Source organism: Paramormyrops kingsleyae, chromosome 19, assembly GCF_048594095.1.
Source record: "Paramormyrops kingsleyae isolate MSU_618 chromosome 19, PKINGS_0.4, whole genome shotgun sequence".
Classification (NCBI taxonomy): domain Eukaryota; kingdom Metazoa; phylum Chordata; class Actinopteri; order Osteoglossiformes; family Mormyridae; genus Paramormyrops; species Paramormyrops kingsleyae.
This window is the reverse complement of record NC_132815.1, coordinates 25352185-25369096: the sequence shown is the minus strand read 5'-3', so window position 1 is coordinate 25369096 and position 16912 is coordinate 25352185. Positions and strand designations below refer to the sequence as shown.

The following is a 16912-nucleotide window of genomic DNA, read 5'->3' as shown; positions in this document are numbered from 1 at the left end:
AAGTCCGTCCCTGGCGTTAGGGTCCAGACCCATGTGAGTCTTTCCCACCCCCCACCAGGTGAGGGTGCTGTTCTCCAAAGGCCCCTTCATCGCCATCTTCGCCAGCGACCCGCACATCATCATCAAGGCCATCAACCAGAACCTGAACAGCGTGCTGCGTGACTCCAACATCAACGGGCACGACTACATGCGCAACATCGTGCACCTGCCCGTCTTCCTGAACAGCCGAGGCCTCAGCAGTGCCCGTAAGATGTGTGCACCCGCCTCCGCCCCTGCCAACGGCGACGCTGCCACCAACCCCGAGGGTAACCGCCCCGCCCGCTGTCCTCTACCCACATGCGAGTAACATGGGTTAAACATGCATTTATCTGAAAGCTTTATAACCCTGACTATGATGCACATAAAGCTGGAGGATTTGATTCTCGCTGCAGCAATCAATGTATCGCTCTGTGTCTGTTTGTATTTTGACATCCTTTATATTTGCTTACATGCTTAGACTGCCTTTATTTGCATATATTAAAAAAATTAAACGATGCTTCATCTGCAATTTGCACAAGTACAGACACATTGGAATGCTTCCTTTAGCATAAATACAGAAAAGAGTGTAATTTGGGGTGTGGGCACAGGGTCAGGCATGCAACAGGATTCAAACCCACGACCTTCTGTTCAAAGTCACAGACGCTTAACCCATTGAGCCACACACCACTTGTATTCTTGTAGGAGTTTTATATAATTAAGTATATGATTATAATGTATATGTGCATCGACTCCCCAGGCTGGCATGAAGAACTGGACAGGAAGCTTTCTCAGCACAGTTTGGGTGAACTGACCAAGGTTGGCAGCAAAACCACGCTAAACAGGAGGGTAAGAGAGCCTGAGTGGCCGTCCGCCTGCCCCGGCAAATGAGAAACCCACAGAACGGAGCTCGGTCACCCTCACATCCGGGGAAAGTCGGTTACTGCCTGTCGCTCTGTGAAGCGAGCATTCAGAGGAGCCGATGGGCGGGAGTGAAGCGACCCGGAGCGAAAGAGGAACAGAGAGGGCCAGAGGGGGCTTCCCACGGCACATGCCGAAACTGCCAGGCCCGGCAAGCGCTCGTTTGGCCCAAGCCTTTATCTGAGAATGTAGAACGCTTGGGTCTCTTATCCTATCTCATGAATCATATTTTTTTTTCATTATTGCTCACACCGGAGTGAAGGATCTGATTATCTGCAGTATACTAATAGTCTAGTTAAGAGCCGTGCCAGGAAGTCATGTGATGTTCATCTGGTGGCGCTCTGATCACGGGACTTAGCGATTTAAAGGCGCGGTAAAGTCCGAGGTCACGAACCCCAGGTTGTTATATGGTATTTTGCGGCATCCTGTCCTGCACTGCCTGCATACTCACTCTTTTTAGGTATAAAAGAAACGAAAGAGTCTGGGATGTGAGGCCCCAAATCCACAACCTTGGCCATATTTCATACCGATGTAGAAACGCCGGCATCCACGTGTCCACGCCGACCCAGGTGTAGGGATCCATTTTAATGCAGGTCCTAGTCAAAGGCAGTTATACTACGGTGCAGCTGAATTCTGAAATCTGATTTGGTAGGAAGGGTGTTGATTGATTTTTGTATAACCGCACGAGTAGTGCCAGCCAAGCGAATCGCAGTAGTAAACCAATAGTTCTAGCTAACATTACTTAATGGTAAATATAAAAACAAAGAAATGGCTACAGGTAACTTAGACAACAACAGTGCTTTAAACTGAGGACCAAGACCTGTAGTCAGTGATTTAATACCAAAAACATAAATGACATACATACTGATGTGTTTAGTGTTCTTTGCCTCCGCTGCCGTGCATTAACTCTTACTTATGGAGTTTACACAGGATTTGGCTGAGAGTTGGGGTCTTGCCGAGGTCTTTTCCGGTGTCGTCTCAGTGTGCCGGGGCATATCCATGTGAATGTTGCACTCCGCCGCCCCCTGCAGGACACTTACCGGCGTCGGCAGATCCAGAGGAGTGTGACACGGCAGATGTCCTTCGACCTGACCAAGCTGCTGGTGACTGAGGACTGGTTCAGCGACATCAGCCCGCAGACCATGAGGAGGGTGCTTAACATCGTATCCGTCACAGGTGAGCCCTCACCGCGGAGCTTGTCCATCTGCTTTGCCACATCTGCACAGGTCCTCCGGGGGGGGGGGGGGGATTAATCTTATTTGATGTTAGCAGCAAAGCCATCCAGACATTTTGGTTGACTGTGTCAGATTGCAGCTTTTTCTTTATGCCCCTGTTCCAGAGGGTAACCGTCTTTGAGCGAGCTGTGGACGCCATTGTCGCTGAATCTCACTCTCCCTCCACATGGCAGGTCGGCTCCTCAGAGCGAATCAGATCACCTTCAGCTGGGACCGGCTGGCGTCCTGGATCAACCTGACAGAGCAGTGGCCTTATAGGACCTCCTGGCTCATCCTGTTCCTGGAGGAGACGGATGGCATCCCGGACCAGGCCGCGCTCAAGACCATCTATGAGAGGTGAGGACGTGCGCACTGAGCGTGTGCGAGCCAGCCCCGCGGATGTTAGGCGGGGCCTGTATCACCTCTGTCAATACACTAAGCAAACACAGGCCCTGTCATTCAGGGTTCCTGTATAAACTCCGATAAGCTGGCCTGTACGCCCACGGGTGTGATGGTGTGATGTTAGCAAACACCTGTGATGTCGAGGACGGGGGTGGGGCTGCGCTCAGCATGTACACGGACACCCACGCTGCCGATCCTCTGCATGCTGGGAGGCTGTGATCTTTAGCCTTCGTTTGTATGATTAACTGTGGACTAAATCTGCAGGTTTTGGGTCTGGCTGCTCTTTACAATGGTGTAGCTAGAACTTCCAGGCCTCCTGACAAAATGTCACCTTAGGCCCCCGCAGCTAATTTGGCCGAATGGGGGGGTGGGAGCACTTTGAGCCCCCTTTAATCTGTGCTGGGCCCCTTGAATCTGCCAGGGTACCTATGGCCCTCCAGCGCCCCTGGCTCTTTCCTGAGTGTTACATTAACTCGCGGTGTATTAAAACGTGTTTGACTGCTGTATCCATTTATATGTTCAGATTTGTTTACTGAAGAGGATGGGGCTGCCCTCACACGCAACATGCAAATCCCACCGACACCGACAGCAGCGTGCAGCCCTCGGTACTGGGCTGGCAGGATGTGCGACGTTAATGTCGACACCGCATGAAATGCACATGCACTTGTCACATCTAAAGACCGCAGTAGTCAGCTGGGCTGAGACCGTCAATAAGTTACGCTAAAACATTTTACTGTCATAGGAAACAAAAGTTAGCAAGCGTTGTCATTTTAATGATATTCCTTTTCAACGTTAACTTGTATAGGAATACCCAATTCCAGTACTGGAGGACCAGTTTGCAACACAGTTCACAAATTTCTCTGCTCAAACACACCTATTAAACTTGGTAATCGGCTGGTTAAGATGTATTTAAGCAGGGAAATTTACAAACTGTGTTGGATTCCACCCCTTAGGGCCTGAAATCGGGCGACCCTGATCAAGTATATGTTGAACAAAAAAAACAGTCTAAGGGTCCCTGCCGCTGGTTTTGCATGAGTTATGCATGCACTCTCCCAGCCAATCATAATCATTCTTGTTCTTGCTGTCAGAATCACTTACAGACAGCGTGGCGCGTTTGTGATGAATTTAACAAAAATGACTGAGGAGGAGAAAAACGAACAAGAATTGGTCACGAAAAGTCGGCTTTTACTGTATGGAGATATTTTTGATTCCATAGAGATGATATTGAGCAAAAGCAAGTGATTTGTCAGCACTGCCATGTGTTGGTTTGCATACCTCACAGCTGCACAGGCAATTTATTTGACAGAGTATTGGAAGAAAATAGGTTCTATTTGCCTCTAGTTAGTTCTGAATTCCTAAATATCACAAAAACTTAAAATATCACACTGAACTTCTCCCAGTATCTTTCAGCCCTATTCAAAACACAATACATTCATGAAAAATATATTATAGTAAATATTATTTCGTTTCTACCTGAGTTGCACAGCCAGGCTGATATATGCTGTGTGTGTGCGTGCGTGTGTGTTTGGGATTTCACACCTGAGCTGTGGCACTACTGCTGGTCTCTTGGGATTCCCTCCCGTTGTCTTTAGGCCCTGCACACATTGCTGAAGCTCATTTACAAACCAGCTTCTGGACAGTAAACTGGCTTCTGAACCAAAAACCTCCCCTTTCATGTCCTGCGGCAGTGTGGAAGCTGATCTCATGCACACTGGTGATTGATCTGTCTGCATATTTATCTCCTAAAAAAAAACCACAGGATCTCCAAGAACATCCCGACAACCAAAGACGTGGAGCCCCTGCTGGAGATCGACGGGGATGTGCGCAGCTTCGAGGTCTTCCTGTCCTCCCGAACGCCTGTGCTAACGGCCCGTGACATCAAGACCTTCCTGCCGTGCACGGTGAACCTGGACCCCAAGCTGCGGGAGATCATCGCGGGTGAGCCCCCCCGTGCCGAGCGCTTGAGCCTCTGTGTGAAGGTCCTTGGGAGGCTGGTGTGGGACCTCTGGGTGCGGCTTTCACCCCTACATACAGTAAAAGCTCTCGTATCCAGCATTCAAGTAACTGGCACAATGTGAATGATATCAGTATAAAAATGAAAAATTCACAAGTAATAACACCGTTCTATTAAAAGCTTCCACTAAAAATAACAAAGAAAACCATTACACAATACAAATTTCAGTTCCTGCGCATGCCTATGGAGTGGCACGCTATAGGAGTCTCCGCTTGTTCGGCCATGATTTACCTTGCAGTCTCCTGTGTTGTATCAAATATCTGACTTCTATCGAGTAACATTGCAGTGAAAGTAAGTGTACAGTACCAGTCAAAAACTTGGACTTGCCAAACTGCCTACAAAGGAGAGTGATAGTGTCGAATCACATGACCTGGCCACCTGACCTAAAGCCAATAGAGATGGCTTTGGAAGAGTCTGACGAGAGGCTGAAGGAAAAGTGCCATTGAGTGCTCAGCATATGTGGGACCTTCAGGACGACTGGAAAAGTATCCCAGGAAAAACTCCTGAAACTGGTGTAGGGGAGACAGTAGGGTCAGCCAGTCCCTGGAGTAATTGGTGTTAAGGGCCTTGCTCAAGCGCCCAGTGGTGGGACCACCCTGCCAACCACAGGGTTTGAACCAGCAACCTTCTGAGTCCCAACCTACAGAGCTCCATCCATCCATCCATCATCTTCCGCTTGTCCGGGGTTCGGGTCGCGGGGGTAGCAGCTTCAGTAGAGGCACCCAGGCCTCCCTCTCCCCAGCTAACCCCACCAGCTCCTCGGGGGGGACACCGAGGCGTTCCCAGGCCAGCCGAGAGATATAATCCCTCCAGCGTGTCCTGGGTCTGCCCCGGGGCCTCCTCCCTGTAGGACATGCACGGAAAACCTCTCCGGGTAGCCGCCCAGGAGGCATCCGCACCAGATGTCCAAACCACCTCTACAGAGCTGCCCCCACAAATTAATTTAATACTTTTAATTACTACAGTGTATAATCCCATATATGTTATTTTATAGTTTTGATGGACTTTATTCCAAAATGTAGAGAATATTACAAGTAAAGCATTCTATGGGTAGGTGTGTCCAAACTTTTTGACTGGTTCTGTATTATAAAATAACTAAAGTAAGTGTAAGAAATGTTTTTCTTTTCTTTACAAATATAACATCCAGCTATCTGGAAAACTAGTACTATATGTTGCCGGATACAAGAACTTTCACTGTTTTCATGAAAGTTATCGGGTTAATTTCCAAGTGTGGATAAAGACTGAAAATCCTGCTTAATTAAAAAGTACTATTACTTCCAAAAAATAAAACTACCACTTCTGAAACCTACTCAATTAAAAGCACTGCTACTTCCAAAAAAATAGCTGAGAGTAGATTAAAATTACCTCTTCTAAAAGCTTGTTTAAAAAGTACTCATAGTAGTATTGAGTTTTCCCCCCTTATAAAATAATTTACAAATAATTTTCAAATATAGTGCACACGTTTAAATTAACCTTCCCTTTTGTTTTTCAGAAGAAAATTGAAAAACTGAAATGCATCCTGTGACTGTTTAATCTCAACTTGCAATTAATGCAACAATACAGCCGTTTACATGTAAAATTTAATCCGTTAAAAAAGCACTAAACATTAATCAACTCAATGTTCCACTGCAGTATTTTATGTGCTTAGGGCCCCCAATCAATAAACTCAAGATGCACAAACTTCACAACATCAGCCAGAGGCACATATAATATTACAGTGCAATGTTTAATGTATAACTTTGTATAAAATAATAGGAAAAGTGCACCAGCATGCAAATAAACTGAAAATGGGGTTTACCCTCAGGTACAAAAATTTGGTATTTGGCAAATTTGGCAAAAGGCCTTTAAACTTCAGCTGCTCCAGGGTCTGTCCAGCCCTGCTGGGTCAATTGTATAAAAGCATCTGCTTAATAAATGAATGTAATTTAATGTAATTTGTATTGTTAGTTTTATAAGGGACCTTTTTGTATTTTTGTTTTTGTGCATTTTGTACAAGTACTAAATATGTTACAAATCAATTCAAAATGTTTTTTTTCTTGCAGTTTAATAACTACTTGGACTCATTTAAAAAATAAGTAAAATATAATTCTAGTAGGCCTTGCACCAATTTAACAGCTTGAGCCAATGGCATGTATGGTATTATCTGTGCAACAATGCAACTACCTAGATCAAAACAAAACGGAAATGTACACCAACACAGAAATCAACTAAAATGTGTCTTCAGGTGCAAGATAAATAAATAAATAATCTCAAGTTCTCAAATTTACAATAATGTAGATTTGCTATAGGTTTACCAACCCCGAACCTACATTTTCAATTTGCTGTATCAGAATGAGCTGATAGGAAGTTGGTCTTCCTATCTAAATGGGGACCGTTCATTCATTTCTATGGGCAGAACCATAATCCCAATCACGACACCCTTAACCTCTACCCATCCCTAACCTTAACCATAAGTAACTAACCCAAATACAAGACTTACGGCACTTTTGGCCTCAAAAGATGTCCCCAAAAGTAGGGAAATTTTAGGTTTTACTACACTTTGGGGACAATTTGGTCCTCAAATGTGATCTACAGTACACACACACACACAGGTTTAGGTTGATATTACATCGCGAGGAACAAATGTTAAGGTTAGGGCTGGGTAGGGTTAAGGTCATCATGTTGTGATAAGAGTTTTCCCCATATGAATGGTAGTGAATTGTAATTATATTTTTGTGGGGACTCTCCATTCATATGGGGAAAACTCTTATCACAACATGATGACCTTAACCCTACCCAGCCCTAACCTTAACATTTGTTCCTCGCGATGTAATATCAACCTAATCCACACTCACACACACACACCCAGCAGCATCCTTATACCAGCCTAGTGATAGCAGCAAAAGCCTACAACAAACTACCTAGCTAGCTAGCCAAGCTAGCTACGATTCAGTTGCAGTTAAAATGTTTATGCTAAATTATCACACACTGAGAACTGGGTGTATGATGCTAGGCTAGCTAGGCAGGCTGAAATTGTGTAATAAAGCTGTTAAGTACTAAAACTGTTATGTTATATTTTTATGTTTCTTTAAATTAGAGACCAAATTCTTGATTACAGATATATCCGGCAAAGCTGAGATGACATGACAGAGCTATTCCCTTTCTGGGGCATGCTAGTTCTGTAGCCACGGCCTCTCCTGCTATGAGCGCCATGATTACTGGATTGTTGCCTTTTTAACTAATCAACCTGCTGCAGGAATGCACTGATGTTAGAGGTGCTCGATTATAATTGGCTAAGGCATAAGTAGCACAGTAAAACTAACATTATAACATGTCACGTAAAAGTACTCTAGTAAAAGTACACAAATGTCAGCTACTTTTACAAATTTTGGGAAAAAAACACTCAAAGTAACAAGACTATTTGTATATTACTTTACACCCCAGTTTATTTCCAGAAAGTCATGGCCATCGTATATAGCTTAAAACCTTAGAAACAAGTATCTATAATATTGTTATTGCTTATATTATCTTTATTATTGTATGTTGTTATTGTTGAACGTTAATAATACTCCACTGTTAGCATACTTTCTGTAAGTCTGCTTCTTTACAAGTTTATCTCCTGAGTGGTCGTGACAGCGGAAACTGAGGATCTGTTTCCGTGGTGAACCCCCCCCTCCACTGCCCCCCACTTCCCTCCCACTGCCCCCCACTTCCCTCCCACTTCCCCCCCACTCCCCCAGACGTGCGTGCTGCGAGGGATCAGATGCACATGGGGGGTGTGGCCTACCCCACGCTGCCCCTGCAGGACGCCCCGCCCCGCGCGTCCTCCGTGTACAGCCAGCACTCATCCGCCTGCTCGCCCACCGCCTCCTTCAGCGGACCCTACAACCCCGCCGGCGTGGTGTCCCCGCCCCAGCCCCCCAGCAGCTACTTCAGCGGCCTGACAGGACCCCAGCACCCCTTCTACAACAGGGTGAGTTCTTCGACCCCCTCTCTCTTTCTTACAGCAGGCTGCCTCCCTCCTCACGTGGACCAGCTGCCTGTACCCTCCAAGCCGTTTTCCTTGAACCGGTCCCAGGAACTGAATCCATGCCTCACCCATATGTCCATTGTCATGCTTCTGCGCCCTTGGCTCACCCATGTGTCAATCATCGTGCCCCACCCACATGCCAGACATGCCCCTCCCCATGTCCCACTCATGTGCCAATCATCATACCCTTCCTCTGTCCATCATCATGCCCCACCCCTAACCCCACCCATATGTCAATCATCATGATCCTCCCCCATGCACAACCAACATGTCCATCTTGTCCTGCCCCCTTTCCATCATTCATGCCATCATGCTGCACCACACGTCCATAATCATGCACCCCCTCTTTTCCCACCTTCATATCCATCATCATGCCCCAACCCCACCCAAATAGTTTCTTTTTTGGTTCCTTTTCTTCCCCGGTCAGTTGCTTCACATTGCATTTGATATACTGTTGCTTTCATTTTGTGTTCCTCTATTTGAGCCTCATTGTGTGTTTTTATTTCCGTTTCCTAAATTTGTGTTTCCCTTCTCCCCCCGGGTCTCCTGACCATAGCCATATTTCCCCCATCATGTTTATCAGCTGCCAAGGCAGTACATTGGCAGCTTCCATCACGTCCCGCCACGTCCATCCGTTAAATCCGGCTTCCCCAGGGATCTCTGCAATGGACTCGTAAGTACAGAGCTGTCGCTCGCAGACGTGGGAACTTCGGCTGGCGTTTAGCACAGAACGTCGTCAGGACATTGTGCCCCGTAAGCTTAGAAAATCATCTGCAGAAATCACGGGGTGCCTCCGATGGGTAGATACTATGCTCGCTGTTCTGGGATAGGAACACTTGCCTTGTGTCTTGGGCCTCACGTTGTGGCGAATCTGTGAATTATCATAATTATCATAATGATCTGATCTTTGCTGTCTTCTGAACACTTGTTTTTTCTCTAAAAAAATGATCTCAGTGCCCTTTGGGTCCTGTGTGTGTGTGTGTGTGTGTGTGTGTGTGTGTGTGTGTGTGTACGGCCCCATCTTCTTCCCTTGCTATGATGCCTCACTTTCTCTGGTCTTATTGTATCGCCTTTTCTCCGGAGCCCAGTACCTGAATGCCTCTCTCCCCTTATCAGTGACGAAGCTCTGGATGACTACTTCAACTTTTTTCTGTCTTCTTCCTGGTTATCGTGGTAACCCTGTGTATCACGACACTCCTGCAGCAGTCAATCGGATCACAGCACCTGCTGTCGCTGCAGAGATCTGGTGATAGATCAACAAAAATATCATTAAATGTAAAAAATTTCCCCTGCAACTGCATAATGAAGTTTTCGACCATGTCAGCAGGTCCATCCACATGAACGCTATTGTTTGACCCTCCGTGATAAACTTTCATCGGTTTCCTTATGTTTTCTGATGCCTCTTTCTCTTTCTCTCTCCCTCCCTTCTCCTCCTAAGCAGAATAGGGCACATTCTGTCAAACACAAGCAGGTACAGAATCTTGAGTTTTTTTGTTTTTTTTTTAAATGCCAGCTTCCTGCCTTTTTTTTTTGTTTTTGCTGCTCTCTTAGTTCAAAACTAACACGCTCTGTCATCTTCCTGCCACTGAGTTCCCAGCATGCTCTAGGGGAAGTGTAGTACATTCCCTGTTAGGAATTTAGTCACTAAACCAGTAGTTATAGCTGAATCGAGGACGTTACCTGGTCTGAGTTTGGCCCACCTACACGGCTTTGATGCCGACCTTGACCGCCGTCATTTGAGGGTCGCCATCTTGCCTTCTAGTGGGTGGGTCAATCTTTCCGTCCAGTTTCGGCTTCCTAGTTCCTGTTGTGTCCACCATGCTCGCTTTGCCCGTTTCGACGGCCTGCTTAAGCAGCTTTTTACCTGACCCTTCATATTGCCGACGTGGCCTCTCTTTGCCGGTGGAGGGCTCTCTGTACCGTCACACAGCTCCCAGGCTGACTCTGATTCGCCAGCTGTTGCCTTATCTGGAACACAGATTGGCCCCTAACTCTTAAGGTAACTTGAGCTCTGCTCTGCAGTGAGTTCATATTAGGAAGCTAGAGGGATCTGTTCTGTGGAGGTAAGAGGCTGGAAAATGCCTCCAGGTTGAGGTTGCACCCGTTTTAATCATTGTCCTAACGGACGAAGGTTCGAAGTACATCACACAATGCCTATTAGTTGTTTCTCAGCAGCACAGAAGCCTCTAAGGTTTTGTGTAGCTACTGGAAAACATCTGGTGGTTCACAGTGTGTGTCAAAGACCAAAATGTATCCTGACCTATCCTGTGTCCTTTACCTGTGATTTAATGATGTAATTTTTCCCAAGGCATTGTGGGATGTGCTTCAGTCCTGTCAGTGTGATCTGAAAAGAGGTCATCAGTTCTTTGCTAAGCCACCCAGCTCAAGGGTAATATTCCCTGATATTGCGATAATGCCACAGCAGTGAGCTATGTTGTAGACACTAACTGGGTAGAGTGTTACCTGTGAAATGTCCTAATGTCTTCATCATACCCACTCTGACCCTGTCCTGCAAACAAATGTAATACATTTAACATTAGAACTTTGCATATTACATTGTAGTCAGCAGGGGAAGCTGCTTTTAATTATGCTGCTGAATGTTTTTGCGCATATGAGTTTGTAGCTTTTAGGTTTGCACGCCGCCTTGCCAAGCCGTTTGCTGTGGGGCCCCCAGACCGACAAGCTCAAACCTTTTGCCCTCTGCAGTTGCTTTTTTGTTTTTAGCTATTTATTTCAAAGCCAGTCCTTCTCCCTAAGTTTTTTTTTTTTTCCCCCTGTTCGTTCTTTTAAATAAAAGGTAATTATAATGATGCTTTTTAATTACTGGGCCTTCTCAAGCATGCACTGCTCACAGCTTGCTAAGTGTTGTTGTTATTTACCCCAAGCCATGATGGTCCATGAAACATGACGTCAGAGTTATTCCGCTAATTGCATTCTGTGGTGCTCTTAAAATAAAAAGTAACCTTAAATTCATTACAGACAAAAATGAAGTGAATATTAAAGTTAGCCGGTCATCTTTTACAAGATGGTAAAACAGATCAGTTGTCAGTTTTGCAGGCTAGTTTATCAATAGCTTAGGAAGATCATAAATATTGCTTAAGATCCACTTAATAGCACCTTCTTCTTTACTGATTATTACCATTATTTACACAGAAACAAAAGAATATTAAATAAGATGTAGCATTTGGCCTGGAGAAGTCTCTGCCAGAAGAATGTAAAACAAAATAGCATGATGGAAGCCTTAATTACACAGTGTTACCTGTTCACCCTCGTCTCTGCTATCGTGCAAATGCGTACAAGGATGGGAGAGCCTGTTAAGTAATAAATGTGCAACGTAAGGACGTGTACGGCTCATGGTGGCTTTTCATTGGAGGCATTTCTTGCCTCACCCTTGACCGATACACCGGGCTCAGACTGACTGGTTCAGTGCTGTAGGTCTCGCAGACAGCCAGTGGACTGGCTGCATGCCAGGCGGCTGCTGAAGTTAACCTTCTCCCCACCTGCTCAGTGCAGACTGTGGTCCCAGCGCCGGTAGCAGGTTTTATTTCACGTAGTTTAAATGCTCCAACGTTCAGCTTCCTTTCTCTGATTACCTAGGCTTTGGGTTAGACTGCAAAACCAGAAAACTCTGTGTCTCTTGACACAAAACAGTCCCTACCGTGGCCTGGCTCACGAGTGTCCCATGTGTGACATGTGTCTCTGATGTCGTTTTTATTGGCTCTGCTTGTGGGACAGGGCTCCGCCTCCGTGGCATCTGGTGCCCCGGCCGTGATGCTGAGCTCCATGAACACGGACTCCGTGTGTGAGCAGATGAAGCAGATCGAGGGCATGGACCAGAGCATGCTGGCACAGTACACGGCTACCATCAAAAAGGTGAGGTTAGGCCGTGATGAGTTGTCTCCCCGTGCGTGTGTCTGTATGCACTCTATCTATTTGCAGATGAACTCAGTCACTAGGAATTGTAATAATCTTGCTTATTTGTTTGTCGAGGGAGCTGCGGTTCTTGTGGATCTGGTGATTAAAAATGTACCCACAAGCCCATATAGCTCTGCCCACAGCCTTGCTGTCCCATATAAACCAAACCAAAACAATTCACTTGCATGAACAGCTCAACATGAAGGCAGACCCACAAAGGCTGCCAGCTTGCAGCCAGCTGTTAAAGCCCCGTTTGTATTTGTCCATTGTAATCTTCCATTAAACTGAGTGCTGACCTCTTTGCACTGGCCCAGGCCAACGTGAATGGAAGAGTCCTGTCGCAGTGCAACCTGGATGAACTCAAGAAGGAGATGAACATGAACTTCGGAGACTGGCAGCTGTTCCGGGGAATGGTAGGCTGGTCATTTTTGCCTGACCAATGTTTAGTAAGGTGAAGAGTCCCTCCTGTTCTCTTTTCACTTTAATGTATGTCAACTTATCAGAGGGCCATGGGTTGTAGCTGTCTAGGTTCAGCATTACACTTGTTTCAATTTGATCCCAAGATTGTGCTGTATATACACGACATACGAGTGGGAGAAGATACATTGACGAATGCTCCCTGATCGGCTCCCTGCTGCCCCCCGCAGGTGATGGAGTTACGTGTTGTAGAGAGCCAGACACTCCACGATGGGGCCCCTAGCGAGCAGGGTAGCGGCCCCGTAAGCCATGGGGAGACAGCCCGGCGTCCCCATGGCTCTATGTACGAAGCTGGGGCAGCTACCCAGGAAACATCCCCCATGTACAGCTTCAACCTAAGCTTCGAGGAGCTCAGCACTGTGGGCCTGGAGGAGCCCCAGCGAATCAACAACACCCAATGGACGGTAACTTACAGCGACCCGACCAGACGCGTGTGCCTTGGCCTGTGTTAGCACCTGGTGACGTACGAGGGCAAAATGTTGATAAGGACTTAAATGAACTGCCTCTCCAAGATAAACTAATAGAGATCAACTCTGAATAAACACACACACCTACTTCTGTATAGGTTTCTGTTTAAATTACTTACCGACCATCAGGAAACGCAGTTTTTGCTTGACTTAAAAACATAAATTCCATACCTTTTACCAAGGACATTTTATTTGAATTAACTGCTAATGTAAACTTGTAATAATTTGCACCTAACGAATTTAGTATTACTTTATTCAATCGATCTTTTTCTTGCAGTTCCTTTAGCTGCTGTGTAGGAAGTTGTAGTTGGCTGATCATTGGGGATTGGTGTGGGCTGCTAAATGTTACTGAATATTTGATCATTTGTTTGATGTTTGACTTCTTTCCCAACCCAGACCACTACACACAGGACGCCCAGCATGTCCAGCCTCAACTCCCAGGAGTCCTCCAACGACATCTGCAAACTGACCGACAAGCAGCAGGCTGAGTACCGTAATGCGTACCAGGAGTACATTGCCCAAATGTCCCAGTTGGAGGGTACTGGGAGCACAATGGAGAAACCACATCCTGGCCAGTTTGCACACTCTGCCTCAGAGGATAAGGGCAAGGAGAGCTTGGAGCAGGATGGCCGAAAACCCTTCGTGAAGAGAAGTTCCGGCAAGCCTGGCGATGCTGTTGATTATACCCCAACTGCAGCGGATGCTTTGCCGCTGGACCCCATCACGGAGGAGGATGAGAAGCCCGACCACAGCACCTCCAGATCACTGCTCGGCCGCAAGCTGTCAGGCGAGAGAGTTGGCATCTTCCAGGGTGCCGACCTCAAGTTGAAGGCAGCCGCCGGCCCACGGTACCAGAAGCTGACCAGCGACGACGAAGAGTCAGAGGAATCTGACAATGCCCCGCTACTTGGGGATGGGAATAAGACCGACGGCAAGGCCGCAACACTTCCAGAAGACAGCAGCTCCCGCCCGTTAGCCAAAGGCAAGGAGTACCTCTCAGATGCTATGCTGGACAAGAAGGATTCCTCGGACTCCGGAGTGCGTTCCAGTGAGAGCTCACCTAACCACTCCCTGCAGGATGAGGAGGCGGACCTGTCACAGCTGGAGCGGAGCAGCCTGATTGAGCTGGATGAGGAGAGCGCTGCCAGAAAGCTTACCTGCCTGCCGCACAGCCTGAGTGGCCTGCAGGACCCTGCCGTGGCCCGCATGTCCATCTGCTCTGAAGACCAGTGTAGCCTGCTGGCCAGCAGCCCCGAGGAGAGCTGGCCATCCTCCAGGACGTATAACCTGAACCGCACCCCCAGCAATACCACCCTGAACAACAACACCAACAATGCCCAGCAAGGCACCCACCGCCAGCCCAGTGAGGGCTCCAATGCTGAAGTCATTGTTGCCCCCAGCTCTGGCTCAGGCACCAGCACCAACGCTTCCACTGCACCAAACGACAACGTGCGTGTCGTGCACTTCAAGAGGGGCCTCAACCCCGGTGACCCCCCAGAAATCCGCACAGTCACTTCCGAGACTGTCACCTTTGGTGAGGAGCGGGAGAGCATCCTTTGAACATCCTAAGCATCTCTGAGTGCTCTTTCTGTGACCTTATTAAAAAACCATTCCTGACAAGGCTTATCTGTAAAGACCATGACGACTTCCCATGATTCCTTAAGAAGACTGAAGAAAGAGTTCCCATGATTCTTTATGAGGATCCAAGACCTTCCTTCCATCCTTATGAAGATCTAAAAATTAGATAACATGATTTCTTATAAAGACCCAAGAAAGTCTTCCCATGATTCCTTATAAAGACCCAAAAATGACTTTCCATGATTCCTTATAACGACCCAAAAATGACTTCCCATGGTTCCTTATAACGACCCAAAAATGACTTCCCATGGTTCCTTATAACGACCCAAAAATGACTTCCCATGATTTCTTATGAAGACCCAAGAAAGACTCCCCATGGTTCCTTATGAAGACCCAAGAAAGACTCCCCATGGTTCCTTATAAAGGTTCAAAAACAAATTCCCATGATTATTTACGAAGACCCAAAAACAACTTCCCATGTTTCCTTATGAAGACCCAAGACCGATTTCTCTTGTTTCTTTATGAAGACCCAAGAATTCTGTGATTTCTTAAGACCCAAGAAAGAGTTGCCAATGATTCCATATGGAAACCCAAGAAAGAGGTGGCACAATTCCTTCTGAAGACCCCCAAAAAAAAAGAATTTACAGGAGAGTCATATTTATGTTGTCTGTAGCAGCATGTGTAGAAAAATGAATGTTAAATATAAAAGTTCAATGTTCTGAAGTCCAAAAATAAGTGTGTAGATTGCTCAGGTTTAATATTGGGCTATATTTCAGTTTTGCTGTGAACCTGTGGTGCTGGTTTTCAAAGTTAAAAAGAAAAAAAATCTGGGACACTACTGGTACAAAAACCTTTAAAACAACTGACCCAGTTTCAGACCTGTGTGTCACATGCTAGAAAACACGCAAGTAAAGATATTCAGTAACCCATGTCACGTTGACTTGCAGATTTAGAGTTCCTAGTTTGTCGAAGAGCTTGTTAAGTGGTAGGCAACACAAAACTATAAGGTTTGTCTTCTGTGAAACTGCCCGTGTGGTCATATTGTAGTCACTCCTTTGACATTGCAAGCATCTCCAGTGTTATTGTGCTACAGTGTTGCATGAAAATGACGTCTAACTGTTTCGGTAGCCCATTAATGCCTTTGCCTAAACTTAGTTGAAGGGCTTTACCGTTGGTCGTTGCTAGTAGTGTTGATGGGAAGTGTCCCAAGTGTTAAGCATGTGTGTCATTAGAATATAACGTGTGGTAACTGTGATGTGCTAAAACCTGATGGAAGAGAAAGGGACTTCAAGCCCTGATCTGAATTTGCATGGCTTATGTAGAACCTGCTAGCCTTTGCTTATCTGTTGCATGTACCACGATAACTACCTTTCATTGTGAATTTCTTTCAACTGACAGTATTTGACTATTAGTATCTCTAATAGAGCTGTGATTGTCATATTTATTGAGGTGTTCACTAGTGGATTAATAAATGTGTAACCAAACACTGAGGACTGTTTTTTTTAAATCCTTAAAACAAAGGTAAACTCTTGTGTGAATAGGGCAAGAAATGGTATTGTGCCGTGTGAATAGGGCAAGAAATGGTAACACTCCACCGTTCATGTCCTTGTGTAAAAACCCAGGCATATCAGTGGATGATGGCAAATCTCTGAAAAGAATTCATTAAGTAAATAATGTTTTCTTACAAGTTTACCAAATAGATGTCAAAGGCCTCTATGTCACGATACATATAATCTCCAGTTGAATGTGAAACACTCTTGATATTATCATAATGCTCTACATAGATAACACCAGTGAAAGCTAGCTCACTGGTGAAACCTTTCTTTAAAAAAATACATCCATGTATTCATTTTGGTGGTGACTACAAGCACCAAAACATAAAATGTTCTATGTCATGGAG

General features: G+C 46.0%; 1 protein-coding gene across 4 annotated transcripts in view; it reads left to right on the top strand.

Annotated features, from left to right (window-relative positions):
- The window catches only part of kidins220b (kinase D-interacting substrate 220b), a 30050-nt gene extending 13554 nt beyond the window's left edge, over window positions 1-16496 (top strand). Inside the window, exons 19-30 of one of the 4 annotated variants that reach the window (XM_023824817.2) lie at window positions 59-305; window positions 776-864; window positions 1968-2112; window positions 2345-2507; window positions 4312-4490; window positions 8286-8518; window positions 9132-9248; window positions 10017-10046; window positions 12311-12448; window positions 12805-12903; window positions 13138-13371; window positions 13831-16496. In XM_023824817.2, coding sequence (XP_023680585.1) covers window positions 59-305; window positions 776-864; window positions 1968-2112; window positions 2345-2507; window positions 4312-4490; window positions 8286-8518; window positions 9132-9248; window positions 10017-10046; window positions 12311-12448; window positions 12805-12903; window positions 13138-13371; window positions 13831-14994 — 2838 coding nt within the window. In that variant the 3' untranslated portion in view covers window positions 14995-16496. The remainder of the gene's footprint in view (window positions 1-58; window positions 306-775; window positions 865-1967; window positions 2113-2344; window positions 2508-4311; window positions 4491-8285; window positions 8519-9131; window positions 9249-10016; window positions 10047-12310; window positions 12449-12804; window positions 12904-13137; window positions 13372-13830) is intronic. The other 3 variants (XM_023824819.2, XM_023824818.2, XM_023824820.2) reach the window with 3 other exon arrangements.
- The last annotated feature ends 416 nt before the right edge of the window (window positions 16497-16912 follow it).